The following is a 25,303-nucleotide window of genomic DNA, read 5'->3' as shown; positions in this document are numbered from 1 at the left end:
CAGATATGAACTTTCTGTCCCCAGCCATTAAAAGCCCTGCTATGTCCTACCAGTGCCACAGCAGCTCTGCCCAGACAGGCTGTGCACACCTGCTTGCTCAGCCCCAGCATCAGCACTGCTCTGGGCTCTGCTCCAGCTCCATGAACCCCACCACTTGGCCCCCTGGTATAACTGAACCTCTCTCTCCATTTTCCAGGCAAAGTACTAGTTCACTGCGCAATGGGAATCAGTCGATCCGCAACTCTTGTCCTTGCCTTCTTAATGATCTGCGAGAACATGTCCCTCACCAACGCAATTCAGGCTGTACGCTCACACAGAGGGATCTGCCCCAACTCCGGCTTCCTCGAGCAGCTTCGGGAGCTGGACCTCCAGCTAGGGAGGGACAAACACAGAGAAGCAGAGCCCTCGGGGCCTGTCTCCTGTCGCCAGACCCAGAGACACTGCCCAAGCTGAAGATGGGGCACAGATGCTGCGGGGACTTAGCTGTAGCTGCACTGAGAAACTCCTCTGGAAATGGCTGGTAGAAGCTCAGTATGTATTTTTTGGATAAGCCCACTAATTGAAAGAAAATGAAATAAAGAGGGATTCATACTGGAAATTTTGCCCACCTGGACCTGTTTCTTTAACAACCTGCTGTGCGGGGCACAGGGAGCAGTTGGGTTTTCGTGCAGAATTAAAAGGCAGCACAGCCAACTTGAGGAGACTTTTTACTTGCTTATAATTGCATTTATATGGCAGGAGGGAAAATGGCTCAACTAGTAAACTAGAAAAAGAAACCATAAGGTTTTCAAGCAGTCTTTAACCTTTCACATCCAGCTGGCATAGGGCGGGACTGCAGGCTTGGTGAGCTGACGTGCTCCTTCATGCATGGTGACATGACCCAGGATCCAGCTCAGACTCAGGGATATCTCTGTGACCAGCCACAGAACGGGGCTCCTGTGGGGGCCTTCCCTGATCCTCTCAGCTTCAAACCTACAGCGAGGGCACAGAATGCAGAGAGGGGCCGACAGGAGGGCCAGGCAGATGCTGCATGCCAAGGCCATGCTGCCGGGAAGGAAGGGAGATCAGGAGTGAAGGGAGGCTGCTGCTCATGAAAGGAGCATGTGTGGACACACTGCCTGTGGGGTGGCAGTGCCAGGCTGGGATGTCCTTCTCTTGCCTGGAAACCGTGTGCTCCACATCACATTCCCTGGGTTTCCCTGCTACGACCGAAAGGCAGAACCTGGTGTCATTGTGTCAGAGCAAAAATTAGCAGTGCCTCTAACAAATCCAAAGTAGCAGTTCGGCTTTTCGATTACTCTTTTACGCCCAATTGGCCACATTTAATCTTGTGAAGAATTCGAAGCAGATATTTGCTTCAGTGCAATTACAGCCACATACAGAACATTGGCAAATGCAAACAATATAGAATTTCCACTTGACGGCAGATTAATTTGGTGTGATGTTTTCCCCTGAGATGCCTTAAAGGCTTGCAGTTCTGAAAGTACTATGCAGTTCATATTTATAGCACTAGGGATGGTGAACAGAGAGAGAAGCCATTCCCAACTGAAGTTTCTTTTGCCTCCATACATTAAAAAAAAATAAAAAATTAACTGAGCATAGCACACTTCCACTGCATTTCTCATAATGCAATATGGAAACCTGATTTCCCTGCAGAGCCCTACAGAGAAATTCAGGTGGTGTTTCTGCCTCCATAAATGCAGTAAGTAAAAAGCAAGCAATGGTACAGACCAACCTCCTCCCAGGGAACAGAAAGATGACACTTCCCCCAGAACAGGTCCGATGCTCTGAGACCGGAGTAAGTGGCCAGAAGGGAGGTCACAGCTAACGATGGAAAAATCAGTGGAGTTACAGCTTTCATAGGCCTCTTAACTGCTGCCACAGCAAGGAGGTTGGATTTCAGGGGGCCTGGTGGCTGGATCACTCCTGGCACCTGGGTCTGCCCCACCAAGCTCTGCCTGGGGACCCTTTCCTAACGGAAAGGTTCAGGCCATGCTGAAGCTGTTTTGTGAGCAGTCTTTTCAGCTGCCTTCAGCTCACTGCAGCACCACTGATGCCGAGCCAAATGGTGTTACATTAAAGCACAAGGGGTGTATGAAACGCTCAAGTCCAAAATCCGTGCATTAAGCCCGTCAGGACAGGTCATAATTCCCAGTGAACTGCACACCTGGAAACATCTGCGGGTGTTCATATAAAATGAACAACTCTTCAGAGGGACTGAACCTGAGTCTACCCCTGCTGAGGCCTGTCAGCCACTGCAGGACTGCTTCAGCTGGCCAGGGACAGCCAGAGATGCCCTGCCACATGGCCCAGGAAGCCAGGGCACTGCCAAAGCAGGACCACTGGCTGGGTGACACGGCTGCAGGTGTATGGCAAAGGCCTGCAGCAGCACAGATGTGCCCCAGCTCACAGGTTGGTCACAACTCAGCAGCCGTCATCAAACCCACACGGGTTGCACACTCAAGTACCTTGCTGCCCCTGTGCTCTAGTCAAGCAGAAGTCTCTTAAAATTACAGCCAGAATCAAGTCAAACAATAAAAACTAAAACCAATATTGGGGGTGGTTCCAGTGTATCTTCTGCTGCAGTTTCCAGAACCAGAGTTGCTGGCTCACTGCAAGCTGCCAGCTCGCCCTGAGAAACAAGGAAAAGATTCTTTCCCGACAGCTATCCCTGCTGCTAATCAGGAGTCTGATCCTGGTGGGCAGCTGCCAATTTTGCTGCTGAGGACTCAGGTAGAGAAAAGTCCCACTTTCTCCCCCAGAGGTGCATGTCTTCTACATAGCCTGCCATTATCACACTTGTCCAGCGCACTAGCTAAATATTACCTGCCCAAAACCATGCTAGTAGATACAGGGATAGGTGATCAGATAGCAGACTCGTACATATGGGCAAAGCAACATTTAGGCCATCATCTTTTCCATGCCTGTTTCTCAGCCAGCACAGAGCAAGTGGTGAGGGTTATTTATGAACACCTCTGCTCTGAGTGCCCGTTGAGGAGCGACCTCCAGCACTGAGGAGGAGCTGGTGCCTTTCCCACCCAGGAAGCCCCTGAAGGAGGATGGCCATCTTAGCCCCATGTCAGACAAAGCACCTGGACTTAGACTGAGCTTCAGCAGGATGTTTAGGGAAAAACACAACGGAATTGCTCTCCAGCCTCCAGAATTGGCACAAAAGTACAGGAATAGTTCTCTCAGTTAAGATATCATGCCTTCTGCAGCTTTTCCTCCCAGACTTTCAGCAATGATAAATACAGAGAGTATTGCTGCGGGCATGTCTGCACTGCATTATTTATCCTTCAGATTTGCCCTTAGGTTTTTATTTGTAAAAGGAAACTGGGACCATAAATCTGTTCTGCAAAGAGCCACGGGAAGAGAGGATAGAAATTTTCAACAAGTTGCAGCGAAGGAGATGCTGCCAAGGACAGGTTTCTTATGGAAAGAAGTGCCAGCCAGGACATTGTCCAGGTACAACGCCATGTGGTGCAGTGGCGACAGCTAAGAGTGTCAGCCTTTTCCTTGCAGGTGCAAGGAAATTTATGTTTCTGCATTACACGGGTTTGTTCCATGTGAGCCAGCGGCTCCCACTTCTGCTTGAGGTTTGGCACTGCACAACAAGACCAGGTGATTTTCTGCTGCCTAATTCTGTTGTTGGGATCAGATCTGCCCAGCTCCTGCCAGTCCCTCTAGAACTGCAAAGCACTGTCAAGTCCACTTGCCAGATGTTATCTTCCTCCTCCTATTTTCTATTTCATGTGTTTCCTTGATCACAAGGCTGAGGTACATCTTACTGCAGAGAGGAGCTTCAAAATAGCATGTGCTTTGCAAATCTACTTCATACCCTGACATCCAAAGAGTATCTGCAGCTCCTGAAGCCAAGTCAAACAGGAATCTATGGCCTGCAAGGCTTTCAACAGTTAAGTTTTCCTCAAGCTACAATTACTTTGCTTATAAACTTGATCCTTGATCCGTTGCAGGAGGCTGTAGTTCTAATAAAGTCAAACAACTTGCTCTTTGCAGCGTACTATTTGTGGTACAAGCATCATTGAGTTATACCGCTCCCCCTCGCTGCTGCCTCCTGGAACCTCGTCTGTTTATACACTGAGAGCACTTTCAGGAAGTGCTCCTAAAAATACCCAGTGATGTTAGCTGAGGATCTGGCTCTGGCTCTCCTCCTCCTGCTTCTGTCTCCAGAACATCCCTCCATCACCCTCATGCTCAACAGCCCTGGCTATTCAGGCTGCCTTATTCCTGTCTCACCCTTTAAAAATCCCTTCTTTTCCTTGCTTCTCCTCTGGTAGCCATTTTGTGCCCTGTTGCAGAGCCCCTTCTGTGAGGCGGCCATGTGGTGTCCCATCTAATGTTTTCGCACTCGATTGCAAAGTTACACTGAGGCCCACATTTTCCTTATCAAATCCTTGAGTACACCTGCATGGCTCCCCTGTTTTCAGAAAATAAGAAGGTGTCAAGTAAGGGCAAAAACAGTATAAGAATAAAATATTTTTATTACTATCTAAAGTGGCATTTAAAGGCTGCAAAACCAAGATTCAGTTCTCTCCATAAACCAACTTTTAAAACCATTCTCAGGGAAGTTGCCCTGGAGACAAAGCATCTCCTAGTGGAAATACCCTTGCAAATCAAAATATTTTCTTAGTAGTAGAAAGAGAAAACCTGCACAGCAAAGATCCAGCCAGCTGACAAAAAACATCAGTTACTAAACTTCAGGTGAAATTCTAAAGCAGGTCTAGGATTCAGCTCCCATTTCTGAGAAGCTGAGCTCTCTGCTTCTAAGACATGGGCAGAGCCTCCTTCACACAAAATGCCACTTGTTAAGGGGTGGGGGCTTCTGGCTGCTGCACTTGGGTCCTGTTGGCTGCCAGCCACCCTCACAACCACAGAGATCTTCCAGTGTGTTCAGGGGGCACCCAGCACAGACCAAGATTCACAATGGCATCAAGAGTAATTGATCCCATTGTCAAATTGTCGTGTATTACCAGTTGACTTGAAAACATATGGAAGAGAAACATTCAGCAGACAAAATCTGAAAACAAAAGCCAAACTCTCTTTTTGTTGCTAAGTACTAGATAAAGTCTACTCTTGTGGTTGTGCCCCAGTGTAAAACTTCTGAAAGACAGTAGAGCTCTGCAAGTCTCTTTTTATGAAGACCAAACATCTAAGCCATCTAATTCCTCAATAATTCAGCATTATAATTCATCAGTTTGTCTAATATTAACTATCAACAATGAGTTATTCAGAAAAATTTACAACCAAAATGATTCACCAAACCCCTTAAGATTACTTGTTGAGGGTCAACAGCTTTTAGACAAGAATTCCAAAAACCTGAGAAGCACAGAACTATAAGCAGTGAAATATTGATATTCTTCTACCAAAACATTTAGGTTGCTTACAAAAACAAAGAAAGAAACCAGTTCTTTACCAAAACCCCACCCATCATTGGAAAACTATCAGCCAGCAAACAGCAAGCAAGGAATTATTTGCTCAGCTCTGGTGACAACTGGCTGTTACTAGAGTTATTCTGACACATTGTTTTGTAGAACATCTGTTTCCACTCCGACTTCTTTAACTTTCAGATGTGAAAAACAAAAGCTCATTTTCATGCAATGTCTCCCATCTTCAGTTGGCAACAGTTGTGTGATTATGAAGTTATTGTTATGCTGGATGATCTGTTTGTCAGTTTATATTTTCCTATCATATCTATTTTTAGCTGCTCATTAGTAATACTTGGAGCCTCTCCTATAAATCTTAAACATTTATAGCACATCTCAACAATTCATCAAATGGAGCCAACCTCCAAGGAAAGGAAACCCAAACCACTTCCCCCTGCTCAACTGAATGAGATTCAGATCCTTGTCTTTTAAACTTCAAACCCAACATTTTCCCATCTGCTCTTTATACACAACAGCCCTTTTGCTCTACACCAATATTTTATTCTCCATTCATAACTTTTTATTTCCCTCCAGAGGTTTCCTGGTGCTTTTAGTCTGCTGGACTCATAGAAGACTTGGATTTTGGAGGGTTCTCCCCCCTCCATTGAAGGGGAAAAGTAATCATTCAGCAATGAATAGCCATTTTTCATTACTCATTCACAAGAGAGACACAGCAGGACACCAGGACTGGACTTGAAGACACTTTTCTTAGTCATTCTCATGAGAGAGAAACAGCATTTTTAATCAGAGACTACCGGAAAATTATATTTACTTTTTACCTTCTGTTCTATTCACTGACTTGCATTTCTAATCCTCTGTCCAGGCATGTATATAGCTACCAATCGGCTGCAGCATTTTTGTAGTGATGACCATGCCTGGAAGTCTCAGTCCACATGATTTGGACCAGTCACCTACGCAAGGAACACTTCTAAGGGGCTCAGTCTACAACAGCCAATGACAAGAAAACTGCAAGAAAAAATAATCAGGAAACGCTGCCTGGCTGAGAGGTTTTCAGGAGAAAATCTCCCCTCATGAAGACATGTCACCACTGCCAGGCAGGGGCTCCTGGCTGCTCTCCTCTTCACCTCTCCTAGGGGAATCTCAGCCTTGCCAGCTCTGCACATTTGAAGCCTATGCAACACATTTCTCAGATGGAACCGTTAATTGTCTGTACATAATTAGCTGATACTCGGCTGGAACACACAACTGATTGTTAATCAGACTGACCATCTTTTTCATCTTCAGCATATTTAAATGAATCAAAGGAGACATAACGTTACAAGAAATGAAAATTGTATGAAGGAAAACAGTGCTGGCATACACGTTAGGCTGAGTAGATTTAATTTAAAAGGCTCATCTGATCAGGCAGAATAGCTGCCTGGTGCTTTTCAAGGAGGCAGGGAATGATTGGGAGAAGGCAGTAAACAGAAAGACATATTTGATTTTTTCTGAAGTCGCTTTTCATCAATTCTCACAACTCTCCAGTTCACCTTATGTCTTTTTCTACTGTCATCTTTCATTGTGAAAAAATAAAATAATAATAGTAAAAAAGCTTTAGATTAGACTCAGTTCTGCTTTCACGTAGTTATAACCTGACTTTAAGATCACTATAACCTCCAGGAAGTCCTTGAGCTCCTACCCCATCCTACTTCACACCACAGACATGCGCTGTCAATTTACCTGCATCTTTGCTATTCTGCATCCTTTTGATCAGATGTCAAGTATCAGTGCAGTAACAGTCCATCTGGCCAGTCATCCAAAAGCATTTCAACAGATGAATACTAATATATCTTTATCAGGCTAGTCATGCTGATGACAGTCATCCCAATGCTCAGAAATGCCTACCCGCCAATGAAGGTGCTGGCTTGCTAAAAAATAAAGAAATAAGAAAGAAAGAAACCTGGGAGAAAAAAAAATCATGTCAGGCTAAAAAAATCTGTATAGTCTAGTAGTTATACCACACAGCGTATTACATGAGCGCTTCTGGAGTGCTCTGGTTATACTAGCAAAATACTGCAGGCTGAAACACCAGCTCTCAATGAGTAGCAGATATTTTGAAAAGACAGCAACTGTGTAGGCAGGAAAACCAACGTTAAAACATCATCCCTTCAACAAATTTTCCCATTAAAAGTACGCCGCAACCCTTACAACTTTTTTTTTTTTTTTTTTTTTTTTTTTAATTCAGGCATAAGATTAAGCTAAAGATTGACACAAATCACAAAGTCCAAATCTTATCCTGATTAGGGACCTGGAGTCTTAAGGTTTGCTATGGCAATATCCACCTTGGATGCAGAATCGCAGCTAGGCTCAGGCACGCACACAAATCACCCCTTCATCAACCCAAACAAGACCTGAACCTGTGCCAGCCCCAGATGTTCTGAACTCCTCTCTCGCCCCCATCCTTTCCATTGTGAGATTGTCTTTACAAAGCATGGGATCTTTTTATTACTATTATTTGTTTTAAAGTTCATTGTTTTCATAATCTTCTTGACAAGGTCAATAAACTTATATTTCTCTTCCTCTCCCCTGCCAAGGAAAGCTGACTTTCTGCGGTAGATTTAGGAGTGCGTACCACGTTGAGACATGAAAAAGCTCCAAGAGCTAGAGCACTGCCACCTGGTACACCACAGACATGTCCTAGGGCTAAAGCAGCTGGGAGCACATGCTGTTTCATTTACTTCGTTATGCCTTAAAATGAGCAGTGCTGGGGAAGGATGTATACATGCATATATATTACAGCATCATCAAGATCCTTGACATTGGGACATTTAGCAAAGCTCTTCACTTACTGGTAACTCCAAGCCCTGCTCTGCCGGTTTTGGGGAGGAGCAGCCCCTTGTGAGCTGCCAGCCACACTAAGATCACCAGTCAAACCGAGATGATTCCCACCAAAAAGGGGAAATTTGACCAGGCTCTGTGTTATCACATAGAAACTGATGGAACAAATCTGTGTTTCAGTTTGAAAGGAATCATTTACTCATAGAGCCATAACCAATCAATTTTTTTTAAACATCTGGAAAGGCCACATCATAATGCTATTTATTCAAGGCTTCAGTCTTTAGAAAGAAGATTTAACTGCTTTAGCCTGTAAAATGACGTGCAGATCACCCAATTTTGAAGCTATCTTTTCAGCAGCATTGTATACACGTACACACAGGGGAAAGTTTGACTGTAAAAGCAGGGAGAAAGTTGACCACCACTTAAATACAAGGCTTATGATGAACCCCTGACATTGTCCGAAGGACCCCACTTGTAACAACAAAAACAACATTATTTGGTTTTGCAACTAGTAGTATAAACACTCCATGGCATCAAGAATCCCAGAAACGGGGCAGGATGCAGGGGGACATGAGGGGACAGGCACCCCTGTGCCAGACGCCGTGAACCCCAACTCATCGTGTCCAAAAGCCTGAGCTCCCGCCTTGCCTGTTGCTCCTGAGCACAGTGATGCTTCACCTAGGTAGCTTTTCACAAGCATTAATAAGGGCTAGAGGTTTTCACTGACCTGTCATGACTGCCTGAAGGACTTAGAGTGCAAGCTGAAGACTTTTAATAATTTCTGCCACTGCAGCATAGCAGGGCTCTGGAGACACTGGCTGTATTTATAGCAGTCTGAAAATTGCACCTCTTGTCACCAACTGAACCAGTTCCCTGAACCGAATTCTGCAGCTAATTGAGTGAAGACTGTCATACACCAGCAGCTAAATTTACTGCTAGTCCTCGAGATCAGCTTGTGCTGACTGCATTGTGACAGCAGTGTCTAAAGGGAGGTCATGCTCATTTCTAAATTTTCCCTCTAGGAACAAGAGTTTCTTCTGCATCTGCACTGTTAGGTTTCTATATATAGTCTTGAACCCTGTGACGTAACCTTCCTTTTTGTTTCCAAGGAAACAATATTTGATGTATTCTACTTTCATGTTTTTCCTCCTTTAGGGTTCACCCCCACCCCTCTCTCCCTCCTTTTTTTAAAGAGATAAGTCAATAGGTAAAGCCTGTACTTATCTCTGGTGTGCAGCATACTTCTCTCTCTAAAACCAGGCTTTTTCTTATCACTGAAAAATTCAAGACATTTCAAAAATATGCTTAGCAGTAATTTTATTCACTATTTATACATATTACTTTTCTAATAGTAAAGGAACCATAATTGCAATAGGCATCAGCTCCTGTTCAATTTCCTGAAAAACTTCAGTTCTGCATCTCACACCCAAGTCCTCTTTTCCTGGAAAGATTTTTCAAATCCCCCTGCTGACCACTCGCCCAGCTTTCCCCCAGTTTTACTCCTCCCGACGTCCTGTGCCCTTCCCTGCACCACCAGGCAGCGGGAGTTTCCTTCCACCACTCTGCATGCTCCTCTCTGGCACAGGGCACTTGTCTCAGGGCTGTTGTCATTTTGAGTTCATTTTCATTCACTTGCAATTCTGCAACATGAATGTTCTTTTAAAACACTCAGTTGACACTCTGCTATCTGTTGATATGTATCTGTTAATACATTTCATAAATGTAGCAGATCACGGCCATAATTCATGCTGAAATCAGCACCTGCAACAGCTGGAATAAAGCAGGCTGAATGGATTCGTGGAAAAATGCAGTTGCTTGGAAATCTTAATGGAAGAGCAAAGGGTTATGCTACAGGCTTAAAATACTCAGTGCTAACATGGTAATGTGGATGGGCTGAAAGGTGTAGGAGAGCCTGGCTGGCTTCACAAAAATGAATACTTTAACACTGCATAACAATTAAGAGTAGCAATGCTCAGAGCATAAATGTTGTTGATCAATTCTGACTGGGAAACAGATGCACTCATTTGTTACACTCCTGCCTTGTGTCTCAGTGATAGAAAATAATAAATGAGCTGGACTGACGATCTCTTCTGCTCTATGTACAATAAAGTTACAGACAATTTTTTAGCACTCCCCATTTTGGAGCATAAAAGGACAGGTAAAATCCCAACCTAAATGCTATGATGTGGACCAAGAACACTCCATAACAGTTTGCGTGGTGAAGCAGAGAAAAAGTGACAAAACACATGCTGGACCTACAGTCAGCAAATTTTAACAGATTTTGCACTATTAAAGAAAGGTCAGAAGCGAACATGGAAATTATCTGCAGTCAGCATGTGCCATTGTCACAGAATCACAGGTTGTGATTCTAGGTCATAAGGGCTGCAGACTAACACCTATCAGCTCCTGTGTCACCTCTGAAAAAGGTAAGGCTCTTTTTTTTTTTTTTGAGGTATCTGATATTGATTAAGAAGCTCCAAGTCATTCCATAAATCCTCTGACTTGGCAACAGCAAGAGGCATGGGATGGGAAGACTTACATGATCTAGATCTCTGCCAACATCTCTGGATCCTTAAAAAAAATAATAATTCCTTAAACCCCTGAAAATCAAGGGTTTCTCACAATCTGCATTCCTGCTGGAAGCTGTTTAGAAAGCCACTTCTCTCCTCACTAGAAATCTTCTTAATTCCACCTCAAAAGCATTCATAGTCGGTTTTGTCCCAAAAGATCACAGCTGTTGTCAAGCCTTCGTATCTCTCAGTCCAACCATGGCGTAATCACCAGACAACACTGCCTCCTTCCCAGTGGTTACTCAGTCTCTTGAACAACCTTAGTAAAAATCACTTTTGACAGCATGGGAAACAGCAGCAGGCTTCAAATGTTTGTCACAAGGTTTTGTTCATTTACTTCTGCAGCAAAATATTTCTGGTACCTAAAACGCAGAGCACATTTCATGGTCTAGCAATGCACTGCTTTAGAGATTGTGGCTAAAGGAAAAGCTTTATCAAGTTTGTTTGTATCTCAAAGACACTCCTTGGCACTGGACAGGTCCAATTGGGTCTCAGTAAATCAAATGCTTATTTGATGTCAGTGAAGCTAAGATTCAACTGCTGTTTTGCTCAAGGTTGTCAGAAAGCTTTTCGGTAATCACTTTCAGCCAGAATAGATGCTCAATTGTTCTTCTTTCCTGCTGCAAGGGGGAAAAAAACAGCAGCTTGCTCTTCCTCGATAATTTCCTCATATTTCATTTTTAATCTCTTAAGCAAATTACAAGTGAAGACCTTTGATGTACGCGCCAGCCAAACTCATTCATTTCTCAGTACATGCTAGACTAGAGAGGATCTCCCGTTCTTATGCATGTGGATGATAATAACAACTTCAAAGCCCCCAGGCATGTGTTAGCTTTCCCTGATTTCCTTTCTAAGTATGCGTTTTGTGGGCCAACACCAGTTAAGACCCATAAACAGCTGCACTTGAATGCCATCTATTAAGGCTGCCTCGCTATCTCTCATAGTGTAACAACTCTGTTCTACTTCACAGAACGACTCAGTCTGGTTTTTGTATTTTCCCTGAAATGGAGTACCTCACTTCCAACATTTATGGCGTTCTCAGCTTGAAAGAGTCTGGAACCTGATCAAACTCCGAGCAAAAAGCCATTAAAAGGCACTTGCCCTGAGGTGGTGTGGAGCATTCCCGGTGGATTACGAGGCATTGTTTTGCTGTTGTGGGGTTTTAAGACATGAAGTGTACTTGATTACTTCTACGCAGACAGTAGGTTGCAGCCACATGGTACCACGGGACCAGATGCTCGGAGCACCACAAAACAGCTGCACCTGAGCAAGTGGTCGGGCAAATTTCCCCCAAGCTAGCTCCGAAAAAATGTGAAGGGGACAAACCTCAAACCAGTTACAGTTACAAGGTGTAGTTATTCTCATTATTTAATCTGTTGAACTCATTATCACAACACTCGGAGGCAAAGAGCACAGAAGAGTTAAAGAGAATATTGGATAGTTGCATAAATAAAGCAAACCACCAGGAGAGTCAATTTACATTATAAGAAAAAAAATGGCTTTGGAAAAGCTATAAAAAGTTCATGCTTCAGGCTTCCAGACAAGCTTTATCTGAGGAAGTGGAGTGGGGAGATTAAACAGCTTTTCTGGGGGGCAACACATGTATCCCCTAAGCAGGGAGCACAGATTATGCATACTTCCCTTTAAGGCATTTGTTATTGACCATGGTCAGCATTACAGATGCTGGACTAATGGCACCAGCACAGCAACTCTGGAGTTTCTCCATCTACAATGCCAGCGAGCCAGGAGCCCACACCAAGAGGATAGCAAGCATCAATCCAATTTCTGTCTCTCAGCTCCATTTAAGTCTAGATCTGGCACTCAATATACCATGAGATTACTCTGACCCGAAACCTGCTCTCAGCATGCCTGGACAAAACTGTCTGATCAGAGTTACATATCAAGTACCTTTTTTTTTTTTTTTTTTTTTACTTTTTTATTTTTTAATATGCCATACTTAGGGAATAGATTGGATCACACATTTCTGAAATCTCTGTAGCAACATGTGGGTAAGAATACAGAGAAGAAGAAAAAACCTTCTCACCCCAACAGACAATGAGAGTAGAAAAACTGTGGCAGTTTCCCAACTTGTCATCAAGAAAATTCAAGTGCAATCCTGCGTGTAATACTTTGGCATGTAAAAGACGAAATACCTTGAATTTTGGCAATGCCATTTTCCTTGTAGGGTAGCTTAAATGCTATGAGCAATTGGAGGTGCTTGATTTTTGGACCTCTGGGGCACGTCAGGATGTCCTGCACTGCACAACACAGAAGAACTTACTCACTGGTTAATACTCTCTCTCTCTATAGGATTTCTCTGGCAGGTGCTCTTCTCACAGGGCTTTCCCTTAGCACTGACTGAGAAATAGGGAGTAAGTAGTTTGGGGCCTCTGGCTCTTCCTGTTCCCACTATTCTGCAGTAAGGGCGGATTACAAGAAAGCCCTCATCCTTTATTTTCACATTATTGTGCCTTGGGATCTCTACTCTACTTGAATGCACATCTCCCAGAACGCTTTTTCTGCTGACAGTGAGAGAAAAAGCAGAACAGTGAACAAGCCTTCTTGTTCACTTCCCACAAACCTAAGGAACCTTGTTCAGGACCAGGGTCCTTCACTCCTGGCTCCCAGGGACTTGGCTTTGCCCCAGCCTCAAAATATTGTCTTATAAGAACAGCCATCAAGACTGTTGGGTTATTAGTCCTGCCAGAGACACAGCAAGAAACACACCAGTCAGTAAATTTGACCCATACCAGGTCAAATCCATTACCCTTCTGATAATACTACTGCTTAAGAAACTCAAAGCTATATTTCCACCTGTTATACTACTTGGACAAACAATATCAACTCTTACCTACACAAATACTCGTTTATTGACTGAGGAAAAACAACATAAAAAGGAACATAACCAAAGCCTATCATTTATGATGGGTCTTTCAGTTCACCCTCTTTTCAGAATTTCAGAAATGCTCCTAATGGTTTGTCTTAAATCACCCAGGCACTGAAATCCTTGCCCTATGTACTAAATCTTTCCTTCTGATTTGATTTGCAGGATGGTCTCCTGAGTCAACATCATTTTGATTCCCTGCTGATAGAAGCTAACAAGAAGCATGCCTAACTGAAGTAAAGCAATGAACACAACAGACAAAGCTTATTAAAGACTCAAATATAACTCTGAACACATCACCAGCCCAAACTAGGCAAACCACCAATTCTTCTGGTAGTCCTTAACTAGATGAGAGAGAAGAACAAACTCAACTTCAAACAGCAGGTTACACGTCCTCTATGCTTTATGGATCTGCAACGCCTGCCTCAGCAGATTCCAGCCCCTGGTGGGGCCATTAGCCATACCTCAGTAAAACAAGGGATTTGACACACAGCGCTCAGCTAGATCCTCATGCATGCAAGGTGTTGTCCAACAAGTTTTATGTAGTGCTGCATCAACGCTAGTTGACTTCAGCAAGAATCAAGGGCACAGAGCATTTTGTGAAGAGGGTGCACAGTCTTTTAAAACATTTCTCTGTATCTGCAGTAATGAAAAGAAGTTATAGCCAGGCTACATCTATATGTCTAGTTTGAAGACTGCCTGTCTGTGCAAGAGAGAACCATCTGGATTTACTTTACAGTTAACTTTAAAATATATATATAAAGTTTCTCAACTTTTGCCAAACAACTGGAAACATAATGGTTTCTGCATGCTGTTAGCATCTCAGTACAGCTGCAAATGTCCATTAGGACAATCTCATGTAATTATACACTTATTCTTCCCATGCAATTGCTAAAAACACTGCTTTTCCAAATAATAGCATATTTTGTAGCAAAGAGGAAATCTTCCAGTCCACCAGGTTGGTGTGGGGGAGGGAAGTCTTCTAAAGCAGAACTTTACTCAAAGCTTTTACTCAAAACTAACACTAAAATTTCAAACCTTAGAAAACAGCACGTCAGATTTTTCCAACTGTAGCTCTAGTGTGGTCTGGCCAGAAATCTACCATTTCTCCCCCCTCTCTTTTTCTTCACCCAGTGTTTGTGGAAGAAGTTCAGTCCTTCCAAGATTAAGAAAAAAGGCTTTTGCTTCCTTCCACCCTCAGCCCACTTCCCCCCAGGGTGGGGGACTTCAGTTCTCATTCTTTCACAGCTCCCAACTCTGCTGCAAAAACTACCACCTCCAAAGCTGGTCTATGGCATCTTTCCAGCCAATGTATTGCTCATTCCACTTGGGTGTCCTCCTTTTGGCACCTCAGGTTTATCTCTAACCTTGAATATTAGCTCTCCAGGTGATGAATTGCCTTTTACCATGCATCTGAGCAGAGCCTGGCACTGCTCTTGGTTGACCCGTGTGTTTAGAATATACACGAAGAATAACGGGATAAAGAGTTTTGCCCCAGGGCAACGTTCCCTGATGCAGTTGCTTTGCTAAGCCAGGCAGTGGGACCAGTGGGCGACCACAAGCAAGAGCTGACTGCCACCAGCAGGGACCTGCAGGCTGAAGGAGAGCAACTGAGAGGGTCGAATTCATGCACAGCTCCAGGAAGGCGGAGTGATCCATATGTTCAAAGCACTATCGGCAGATTAGCTAAGATTTTCAGAAATGACCAATAACATGGCAAACATCTGCTTTTAGGAGCCCAAGGCAACTCTTCAACTTTTCAGAGGGCAGGTGCTTACGTCTTTCAAAATAAGAGCCTTCCTGTCACGTTTCCCATGTGTTCAGGCTCCAAAGCACTCTAAGTCACTGGCTGTTCTCAAAACATCTCAGCAGCTAATATTTTAAACCTAACAAAAGCAAAACTAATGGAAACACACACGAATGGTCCCAAAAATAGCACACTTCCAGGAGGTGAATGATCCCTCCCTACACATTCTCGGGACCCCACAGAGAGGGGGCACAAGGGCCTGCATTGTTTTGACAGCCAGGCAGACAAACAAACACTTCTGTTTCAGCATAATATTCCCGGCACTCAAAATGCCCGCCTGAAAAAGCGATACCACAACACACTGTCATGCCATCGATCTGACATCAGAAGACAACCTGGCAGAGCAACTGCCTGAGAGAAGCGAGAGACCACTGCCTGTCCCGCGCCCACAGAGCCCGGATCCCACACCTTACATAGCCTCTTCTTGCCAGCACTGCCCTTCTGCCATATCGCTTTACCCATATTCCCCCATACTGGGTCACCTACAGGGATAAAAATAAAACAACCAGTGCTAGTTTCTGTTATATAGGGTCTGTATCCCCTCCTCCGCCAAGTTTCCCTGTTATCCGTACAGAATTAATTTGCACAACAACCTTCTGAGGTAACTTAGAAGGCACAGCGGGTTTCTAACATCTACGCTCTTTCGCATTTTAAGAGTGACTATCTGAATAATTGGCAGGGAGGAGCTTGGCTGCTCTGAAATACAGAAAGCTGGCTGGAGTGCTGCTGTTAGCATGAAACAGCAGCAAAACCAATGCCCAGAACTTGAACTGAAACTGTTTGTTATTCCTTCACATCTGTACTGCAGTATTAGCCACAGGCCATGACCAAGTCTGGGCCTGCTCCTTCTGGAACTGACTTCCAGCTTCTAAACATGGGGCGGAGGGGAGACAGAGGGGGCTGGGAAGATGTGCACTAACATTACAAATAACCAAGAAACTGAAACACAAGTCCCACTGAAACTTCATGGCACCTACCTTGAGACCCGGGTACTTTTGAAAAAACACTTGGGCAACCTGAACCTTTGGTCAGACACAGGTAGCACCATAGGGGAAGGTGGCTGTCTGGTGGTACACAAGCAGGAGATAAAGATCTTTGCACACAGGTGCCATCCTACTGCTGTGCCAACACCAAATCATTCCTGTATAGCACAGCAGAAAGCAGCAGTGAAATGCTCCTACCACACATGCAGTGGTAAACTTAACATTGGGCTTGACAAGGAGACAAGACAATAAAAAGATGGCTTTTGTTTTATTGTTGTCAACCCACAGACACCCCATTACCTTAGTCACACTGAGGCTAGGTAACTAAATTGCCAGGTTTAATGTTTCAGGTCACATCAGGGAATACTTTTACAAGCAGATGTAAAGATCGTCCTTTGGAGTGGGTAGCACTCAAGGTCAGAGTCAGCAAATCCTACTCTAAAAATAGGCTCCAGTTTCAAAGTCGGTAAGGCTTCTTTTGTCGTCCTGCCACACTTCACAGAGCCCAGCCACCTAGAGCACCTGCCCAAGCTCACAGGTAAGCCTGATCAATACAAGTTTTCTGATGTTTTTCTTGTGCTCCTTTGCTTCCTATTATAATCTAGTTTGGTAAACCAGGGAAACGACTGAGAGCTGGCAAACTTTCCAAGGCAGCTCTATTTCCAAGGGTGTTGCAGAGAAAAAAGCTTAAAACCATTACAGAATCAAAAAGGCTCAGAAAGTAGAATTTATTATTTTAAAAATAAAGTGGCCCTATTACAGAAATTTAATATATAAAATCGGAAATGAGGTTCTAAAACTGTATTCATATTAGAGGGGAAATTTCAATTATAATTTTAAAAGATGGTTCTCAAAATGCAGTTTTCCAAGCATTTTGTGACATCCATCCCAGAATGTTTTTTCTTTGATAATCCCTCCACCCTCCCAGTTAAATCTAACTTTTCCAATTCAATTACAATTCTCTCAGATGACACTGTGTTTAAGTTTCTTTGGGCACTCCCAAAAATATTTAACAAAATCTCAGCTTCATCTGTTTTAAATTAACCAGTTCAGGCAACAAAGAATGAGAGCAAAAGTAAGTTTTTCAAGAGTCATCAGTGACTTAGAAATTCATTGAAATAACTGGTAGTTTTGAATATTCACAGCAAGAGGCTTTGGGAAATAATTACACATAGGCTATGAGTCTTCTACTTTTAAAACTGTTTAAAGACAAATGTATTGCAAGAACTATTTTACAGTCCCTGAATGCTTCAAGCATAAAAATGATGGGGTAAAATAAAGAAACTGAAGTAAATGACAGCTTTTTGTCAGGACTGGGATAGGAACATAGGGTTGTGTAATTCTTTACTTAAATATATTGCAGGTACCCCAGTATTTCCAGTTTTTTATGTGCAGCACTTCGCTTCATTCTTTTGGGGCTCTTTTTAGAGAAAGATTCTTTTGTAAAGACTTGCTCCTCCTCCCTTCCAAGAAATATTTGTACAAAATTAATATTTTTTTTGGTCTAGTGTTAGAAAAAAAACATCCAAAGAACTTTTGCTTTACTGTATCTCATTCCTCTGAGGCACAACAAGCGTCAGGTTTACACAGGAAAGCACACATCTCTTAGTGGCTATTGCTAGCCTGTGGAGCCTGAGCAAAATGTCATAGGGGTGGCATAACAGGGAGCACCACCTTCAAATTCATCTACTTAAACCATCCAACAAAGCAGGCTTTTGTTACTGCAGCTCACCAGCTCTCAGCTCAGCTGATGCACTTCAAGTCATGAAAAACTTAGAAACCAAAGCACTGTTTATATTCCTCCCAAGTGTAAACACTGCACTCCAGACAGCAAGCACATTGACTTCTGCAAGGAGAACTTTCCAGTGCATAAAACAACTCTCTGCTTAGTCATACTCAAAAAAGGGTAAGTACTTTTTTTGTCCTGAAAGGAAGTATGTAGCTTGCATGCTGGCTAGAAGGGAAAGAAAAAAACTTTTCTTAAGAATTCAGGAACTCACTTGATAGAATCCCTCTTGCTATTTCTGGAGACCCTCAGTCATTAGAGCTGATTTTTGTCTCCCTTTAGCACTGAGAAAATGCTTACATGGAGAAAGGTTAGTAAATTAGATTCAAGTCTTTTGTGCATCTTTCTGAAAGCATATGAGAACTTGTATTCTTCATCCTTACGTCCTGTCAGGTACTTCCCTCTCTTGCACACCATTGTTACAGATGCTTTCTGTCCAAGATCTTATCTTAGGTGGCTATTAAACTGAAAAAATAAGTAAATAAAAATACAAGCATTATTTCTGCAGTTGTCTGCAAAACTCAGGTATGGAACCCTGGAAGACAGATGTTCCCTGATTTCAGTGTCCTCTGATTTTAGCACAGCTAAATTCCTCCTACTAAATAAAAACATTCAAATGTCAGCTTCCCATACAACATCAAAACAGAAAACTGCAAACATTTTTCAATAACAAGCACCTCATGCACAAAAATAATTTCTTAACCGTAATTACAGGGTGTATTTTTTCCTCCTCATTTTACTGTTCATCTTTCAAGTTTAATGCTCATGGGAAAAGATAAATTCGATCCTTCAGGTGTTTGCAGGATGCTGAAGACCTTTCATTCCCAGCTAAACCAGCAGATTTTGCAATTGTTTGATATTTTCACAGAGAAGTACCTTTTAGTCAATGCTTATTAGATAAAAAGCATCTGAGTACAAAACTAAAGCTAGTACACACTTGTATGCACCAAATTAGATTTAATAAAGCCAGCACCAAAAAAGCCCCACTGGCAAAGGTGACTGATGTTAATATGGGCTGGGAAAGCTCCCAAGAGCAGGAAACATGGGTGGTAAAGAACGTAAAATATTCTGCTATATAAATATGGACTGAAATAGGCGTTGAGGCAGGGAAGTCCTGTGGTCAACGTCAGGCAGTCCAGAACAGCTAATAGCATTACAGTTGTTCCTTCTGAAGGAAAGAAGAAAAATCACCTTCTGTCTCCATTTTTCTTCCCACCTTTTGTTTAGCCCGTATCATTGCACACTTGTACAGCACACCACCACCACTGGGCTCTGACCTTACTGACGATATACAGCCTGCCTCAGGCACACAAACACAGCCCTACATTGGCAGCCAGGGTACACATGCTTGGGGTGACTGCAGCTACGCAGAGGAACTCCTCCTGGGTCAGGGCTGGAGGCAGGAAAGGGGAGAGGGTGCATAGGTCCTTGCAAAGGACAAAGAAATACAGTCCTTTACTCTGCACCTCCGCTTTTTGTTTTTCTTTTTAAATTTCTACAGCTGACTTGGATCTTAACTCCCAGGCATGAATCTTGCCAAATTGTTTGGCATCTATAATATACAAGACCTGCACAGCACAAAGAGCCAAAAATATTCAGAAACATAGTATTTTGTGATGCAGATAATGACTTATAGTTTTCTGTCTCAAAGTACTCAGAAACTTCCACCACATCTGGAAAACCAGCATTAGAAACGTACACGCCATCACTGCAGCTCTGACGTTCACATCTAAATATGAGCCTCGATTCCTGCCCCCCATCTGTGGGATTACTGAACCATAGGGCTTGTGGCTGCTGCCTCCATAAGTATTAGCTAACCCCCTGCAGCTCTGGGGTGGCGGGGCACGTCCCTCCTGTTGTACACATCTGAAAAATGGCCCTTACATCCTGCACCTTCCCAAGGCTTTCCTGGGAACATCTGAGTAGTTCAAGGGACCAAGAACAAGGTGCAGAAAGGAAACCTTTAATGGCCGTATCACTGCTCCAGCCACTAGACTGTGTTCCCTCTGTGAATTAAACAGCAGACAGACTGGCAGGTTTTCTTTTCCCCTTCCTTACGCTTGCTCTACTCCCTCCCCGTTTTGTTAAAAATAAAATAAGCTAAAAAGCACTATAAACAATTCCATTTGGCAGCTGTAGAGTGGATAGCGAACATAAAGAAGAGATTCCTTTGCTTTGCCTAATGCATGCTGCTTATCCAAATTAGCCACACAATTACTTCTATCAATGCAAAAATAGTTTAATGTTTTTTTCTAGTGCACAGCACTCGAGAATGACTTAAAATGCAGAGTAATTTGCCACAGTGTATGTCCTGAAGTGGCTCGCTAATGAAAAGAGGATTAACTCTCCATTATTCTGAATTACCATTTTGTGAAATCACTAACAATATTTTCATTTATATACTCATAACCCAAGGGGGAAAAATATTCCAGCCATCCAAGTGATTAACAAATAAAATTCATTAGATAACATGCACTTCGGTCTTATTTATGAAGAGAAAGATTAGGGTATAAAAATGCAGATGACTGAATTTTTATAATCCTTGTTCTGATAATACACTTAAGTCCATGACAGCATAATTGGTGAGCACCAGCAGTTCAGCATTATATTTGCATGCTGGATTGAGAAGCAGAACCTGCAAAATGAGGCAGGCAAATTGTGCCAGCTCTAGAAGTGTGCCCTGGTCCCACCGAGGCGTCCCCAGCATGCAGCTGGTGACTGGCCACTGCAGGCGCAGCAGCAAAGGGCAGCTCACGTGGCCTAGCCTTGGTTGGCACAGCAGAAAGCAAGAGAGGAGCTGTGGCTTGGTCACAGGGGAAGGATAGGATGGGGACACGCAGGCTGCATAGCTTTCTGAGGAGGAGAACCTCACTGGGACAACAGCTCCTGCCACCTGACTCCCTGTGCTGGAGCAGCACCTCCAGGAGCAAGCAGGGTGCACTGTCCCTTACAGAATGGGCACAAGGACCAGCCCTACCCCAGATAGCTTTCACATCCAAGGTTACATCCCCCAAAACAAGGCGGCACCATTCTGGCCCAGAAGGAGCAGCAGCAGCGGTGGCAGGCTGCCCCAGGGTACCTGCACAGAGGTAACCCCACATGCCACCCAGCTGCACCGGCCTAATGCCCTGCAGGGGACAGCCTCCCACCCCACAGGTCTGAAAAACACATCTGAGGCTTCACTGTCAGGGCTTGTCTTAGGCCAAGTCACCTGTATATCCACAACAGCAATAAGGACAAGCACCAAAAAAATCCAGTCAATTTTCTTCTTCCTAGTCCAAGCAGGCTGGCCAAGGGAACGGCCTTCCCTCAGCTCCGTTCAGTGTGTGCAGGGCAGTCAGTGAGAGATGAGGTGAGATATCTGGTTCCTGCATAGAAACAAACCTCTCTGTCTTCTTCCCCACCCAAATACTTCATGGGAATTAATTCCAGAGCTCAGGTAGCTCACCAGCCCCTTTCTCCCCCTCCTCCTAGTCAAACTCTGTTACTTAGTCTAGAGTCAATCCCAAATACATCTTTTATTAGAGGAATTTCAACTGATGCTTGCTTGTGCTCTAAATCAATTTAAAAATCCCTGCAGTAGATAACATTGGCAAGGAATAAAAAACAAAGTTCAAGGAGCATATGGCTTCCCAGGACAGAGAGAGGAGTACTTCTCATAGGTCTAACGTTTAGAGAACTAACCAAGCTTCAGACTAAAATGGTGTTACAGTACCACAAACGATCGTTTGCAGATGTAGTTGTCCTGTTTTGAGGTCTGCAGTCTCAGAGCAGGACTGCTGCTGTAACAGACCCATGTGCTGTGGCTACCAAACATAACTACTGATTTCATTTCTCTCTCTTCCTCCCCTCCCCTTTTACAGAGCCATGAATAAACGCTCAGTCAGTCCCTCGGCATCAAGGCTCTCACGCGAAGATAATTCCTTACTAGACAAATAGTCTCTCTTATCAAGTTCTAGATAACAGCCTGTTCACTTTCAAAGTCAGACAGCGTTAGATTTGTATCTCTGACAGTCCAGCATTATTTACTTTGTTGGGTCTGCATGTAGAGTTAACATAACCCTGAAAGGAAAAGGGCACTTCTAGGGAATAGCTACCGGAGGCCCAGAAATGGGACTTCGCGTTACTCACAGGCACATAAGACTGAGCACAAGGCAAGTTTGCTAAAAACAAATTCTCAGAGCCCCTTATGCATCTCAGAGGACCACTTAGCTAAACATCATCATGTTTTAGGAAGCTTGGCTGAAAGATAGATCCCCTTGCCAGTGAAAGCAAGCCAATTTTTGAACAAAGGTGTATACGTGCCAAACAAAAACTGACTCCACAATCTTGTCTAGCTTTGGAGTGCGAAACCAGGCATTGCTTGGCTTTTTCAAGTCCTACAGAGAAACAGAACATGACAGGCACAAAAGAGCCCAAGCCAACGAACCGACCCCTCTGGGTATGCAGGATGTCAGAGAAAAAGGGTCATCCTGCTTGCAGGAGAGCTCTGTAACTACCCAGATTTTTGTCATGAAAAGGCCACAAATGTCACCAGTTGCCAACAAAAACAAAATGTGGAGTCACTACTCTCTCCCTGCAATTTTTTCCTCAAGTAATCAAAAACCTAAAAATGAACAGAATTCCAAAAAAACCCTGACCTAAAGGCACCCAACACATCACGTGGGGATGCCAGCTGCCTTGTCTGTCAGGACAGGGCAGTGCCATGCCTGAGCCCATGAGTGCAGCACTGCACTGCTGCAGCTGTACTGCACACGCAGCTGGCACGGTTGCTGCTGGTGCAAGGGTTCCCATGTCACACACACTTCACTGGTTCCACCCAAGGTCCTTCAGCTGCACAGGACCAGGAAAGTTAAACACAGATTTAAAAAAAGAAAAATCACACAGCAAAGTAACAAAATCTGTTCAAGGGACAAAAATGTTCTCATAAACCTATGTTCCCTGCCACATCCTATGGCAGTGTCTTCGTAACAGCAGGGATGGGGAAGGTCCTGTGACTCAAGACAGTCAGTGGTCATCACATAGACAAGCCTTTAGCTTCACCCACCAGCTCCAGGCTGCTCTGTGAGCTCCCACTGCTCATAGTGTCAGTGCCCACTTCCTTAGTGAGGCACAGCCCTGAAGGGAAGCAGCGAGGATGAAGACCACGTAACTGGGGTACAACTAATGAGCCAGCAACTGAGGGATGCCAACCATATAAGGGAACACTAAATCAGGATGGCAGCTGAGGAAATCACAGCAGGCAGAAGAAAATCTGGAGCTTGAAGAGGTGCAAAAAGCTGACACCAAAACATTCAATACTAGCAGATAAATTTGACACACGATAGCATGTCCAAGAAACATGTTGTTCTACGCAATGTTAATGATACTCTGATTTTAGCTACAAGTTAACATCACACCATTGTTCCCTTCTATACTACATGCTTATCAGTGCTCCTCCTACCACTCGGTGTGTGTGCATCTACATTTAAAAAATGAAAATAAAAATAGTAAGCCTGAAAGCCTGGAAAGAAGGAGGTTCTTGCTCCTTAGCAAGAGCCCACCCTGCTAAACAATATTTTGTCAGTCAGTAGGAAGGGAATTGATGCTAAAAAGCAAACTCTTGTTCCCGGAAATAGCCTGCGTGGTTCATTGTGCAGGTCTGCAGTAAGATCTTGAATGTACAGAAGTGGTGCACTCAGCACTGACCTGAATGGGCAAGCTCGATCTCACTGGGTTGCTGAAAATCACGTACAGGAGAAGCCTTTAGGAGACCTGCACTTAATGATAAGACCACATCTTACATTTCCTCCATTGAGTTCTATGAGCTACTCCAGACTCCTTGGATCAGGCTGCTACACCTGCCAAATTCTTACCAGTGGATTTTCCAAGAAACAAATTCCCAGTGGCAATCAAACTTTGGCAGTCACTTCGCCTTTGCTTTTGTTCCTGTTGCTGGTGAGCTCACACAAAGCATTCCTCACCTGGTTCAGGGCAGGCAGAAATCCAGGTGACAGTTCGCGTCTGCCACTCAGCAGGTACATCCACCTCACACCCGGCCAGCGCTGCTCCCAGTGCCCCATAACCAGAGCAGAACTCGCTGGCTTTGTGCTTCCTCGCCTTAACGTTCTGTTTTGGTTGCATTCCAGCTTCCTGCACGGCCTGAGCACACCACGCCATGGACAAAACGCCATCAGCAGGTTTGAACACTGGGAAGAAAAACGCATACATGGCAATCAAAGTAGATCCCGATGAGGATTACTGTACCCCAGGTGCATTTGAATTGGAGCGACTCTTCTGGAAAGGATGCCCGAAGTACACTCATGTCAACGAAGTCTGGCCCAACCTCTACATAGGAGATGAGTAAGTGCCCACTACCTCTGCATAGATGATGAGTAAGCATACATAGTAAATCTCCTCTACATAGGAGATGAGTAAGCTGTACTAGGTACAGCTCACAATCAGAGCAAGGTGTTTCTCTCCTCCTCCCTATTAGGTAGCATTGAGCGGTGACAGCCTGTTTTGGTGAGCTACTGACAGATACCAGAGCTCAGAGCACTCGGTGTGCCACGGCCCTCACAGAACATGCGCACACGGTTTGGGTTGCTGCTGCTCCAAGGAAGCACTGGTTGAATGCAGAGGGGTCTGCTGTTAAACACCGAGCAACACAGCAGTCACGGCAGTAGCACAGCCTGCAGAGGTTGAAGCTAGTCACTTCCATCTTTACACCACCCATTTTTAAATCATTCATTTCAAACGGTTATTTGTCATTTATCTCCGAGTGAAAGTCCTTCCACAGTTACACTGACTGAAGGGCACTTTCTAGCTCTGTTGTACCATATCTTTGTGCCATAGCCTAGGTTGGTTTGAACCCAACATGTAATTCTTGAAAAGTGACTGAAAAGACAGCTGAACTTGCGGTGGTATTTCTGTGCTTCCAAGCCTATGCCTGCATACATGGAGTACTCTGCATTTCCAAATTGCTCAAGAGATTAAAACAAATGGTACCCTGCTGAAAGGCAAAGCTGCAGAGATGCATCTCACTGATCAGACCAAATGTGATTTGGAAAAA

At 44.0% G+C, this 25,303-nt stretch overlaps 1 protein-coding gene across 3 annotated transcripts in view; it reads left to right on the top strand.

The window, feature by feature from the left end:
- The first annotated feature begins 486 nt into the window (after nt 1-486).
- Nucleotides 487-25,303, top strand: part of DUSP29 (dual specificity phosphatase 29) — a 40,966-nt gene continuing 16,149 nt past the window's right edge. Inside the window, exons 1-3 of one of the 3 annotated variants that reach the window (XM_080597180.1) lie at nt 487-7,392; nt 7,756-17,004; nt 24,381-24,594. In XM_080597180.1, coding sequence (XP_080453306.1) covers nt 24,410-24,594 — 185 coding nt within the window. In that variant the 5' untranslated portion in view covers nt 487-7,392; nt 7,756-17,004; nt 24,381-24,409. Of the gene's footprint in view, nt 7,393-7,755; nt 24,595-25,303 lie in introns of all 3 variants that reach the window. The other 2 variants (XM_080597182.1, XM_080597181.1) reach the window with 2 other exon arrangements.

This window comes from Anser brachyrhynchus, assembly GCF_964034855.1.
Source record: "Anser brachyrhynchus genome assembly, chromosome: 6".
Lineage (NCBI taxonomy): Eukaryota > Metazoa > Chordata > Aves > Anseriformes > Anatidae > Anser > Anser brachyrhynchus.
Note: the sequence above shows the minus strand (reverse complement) of the source record. Positions and strands in the feature narration are given on the sequence as shown.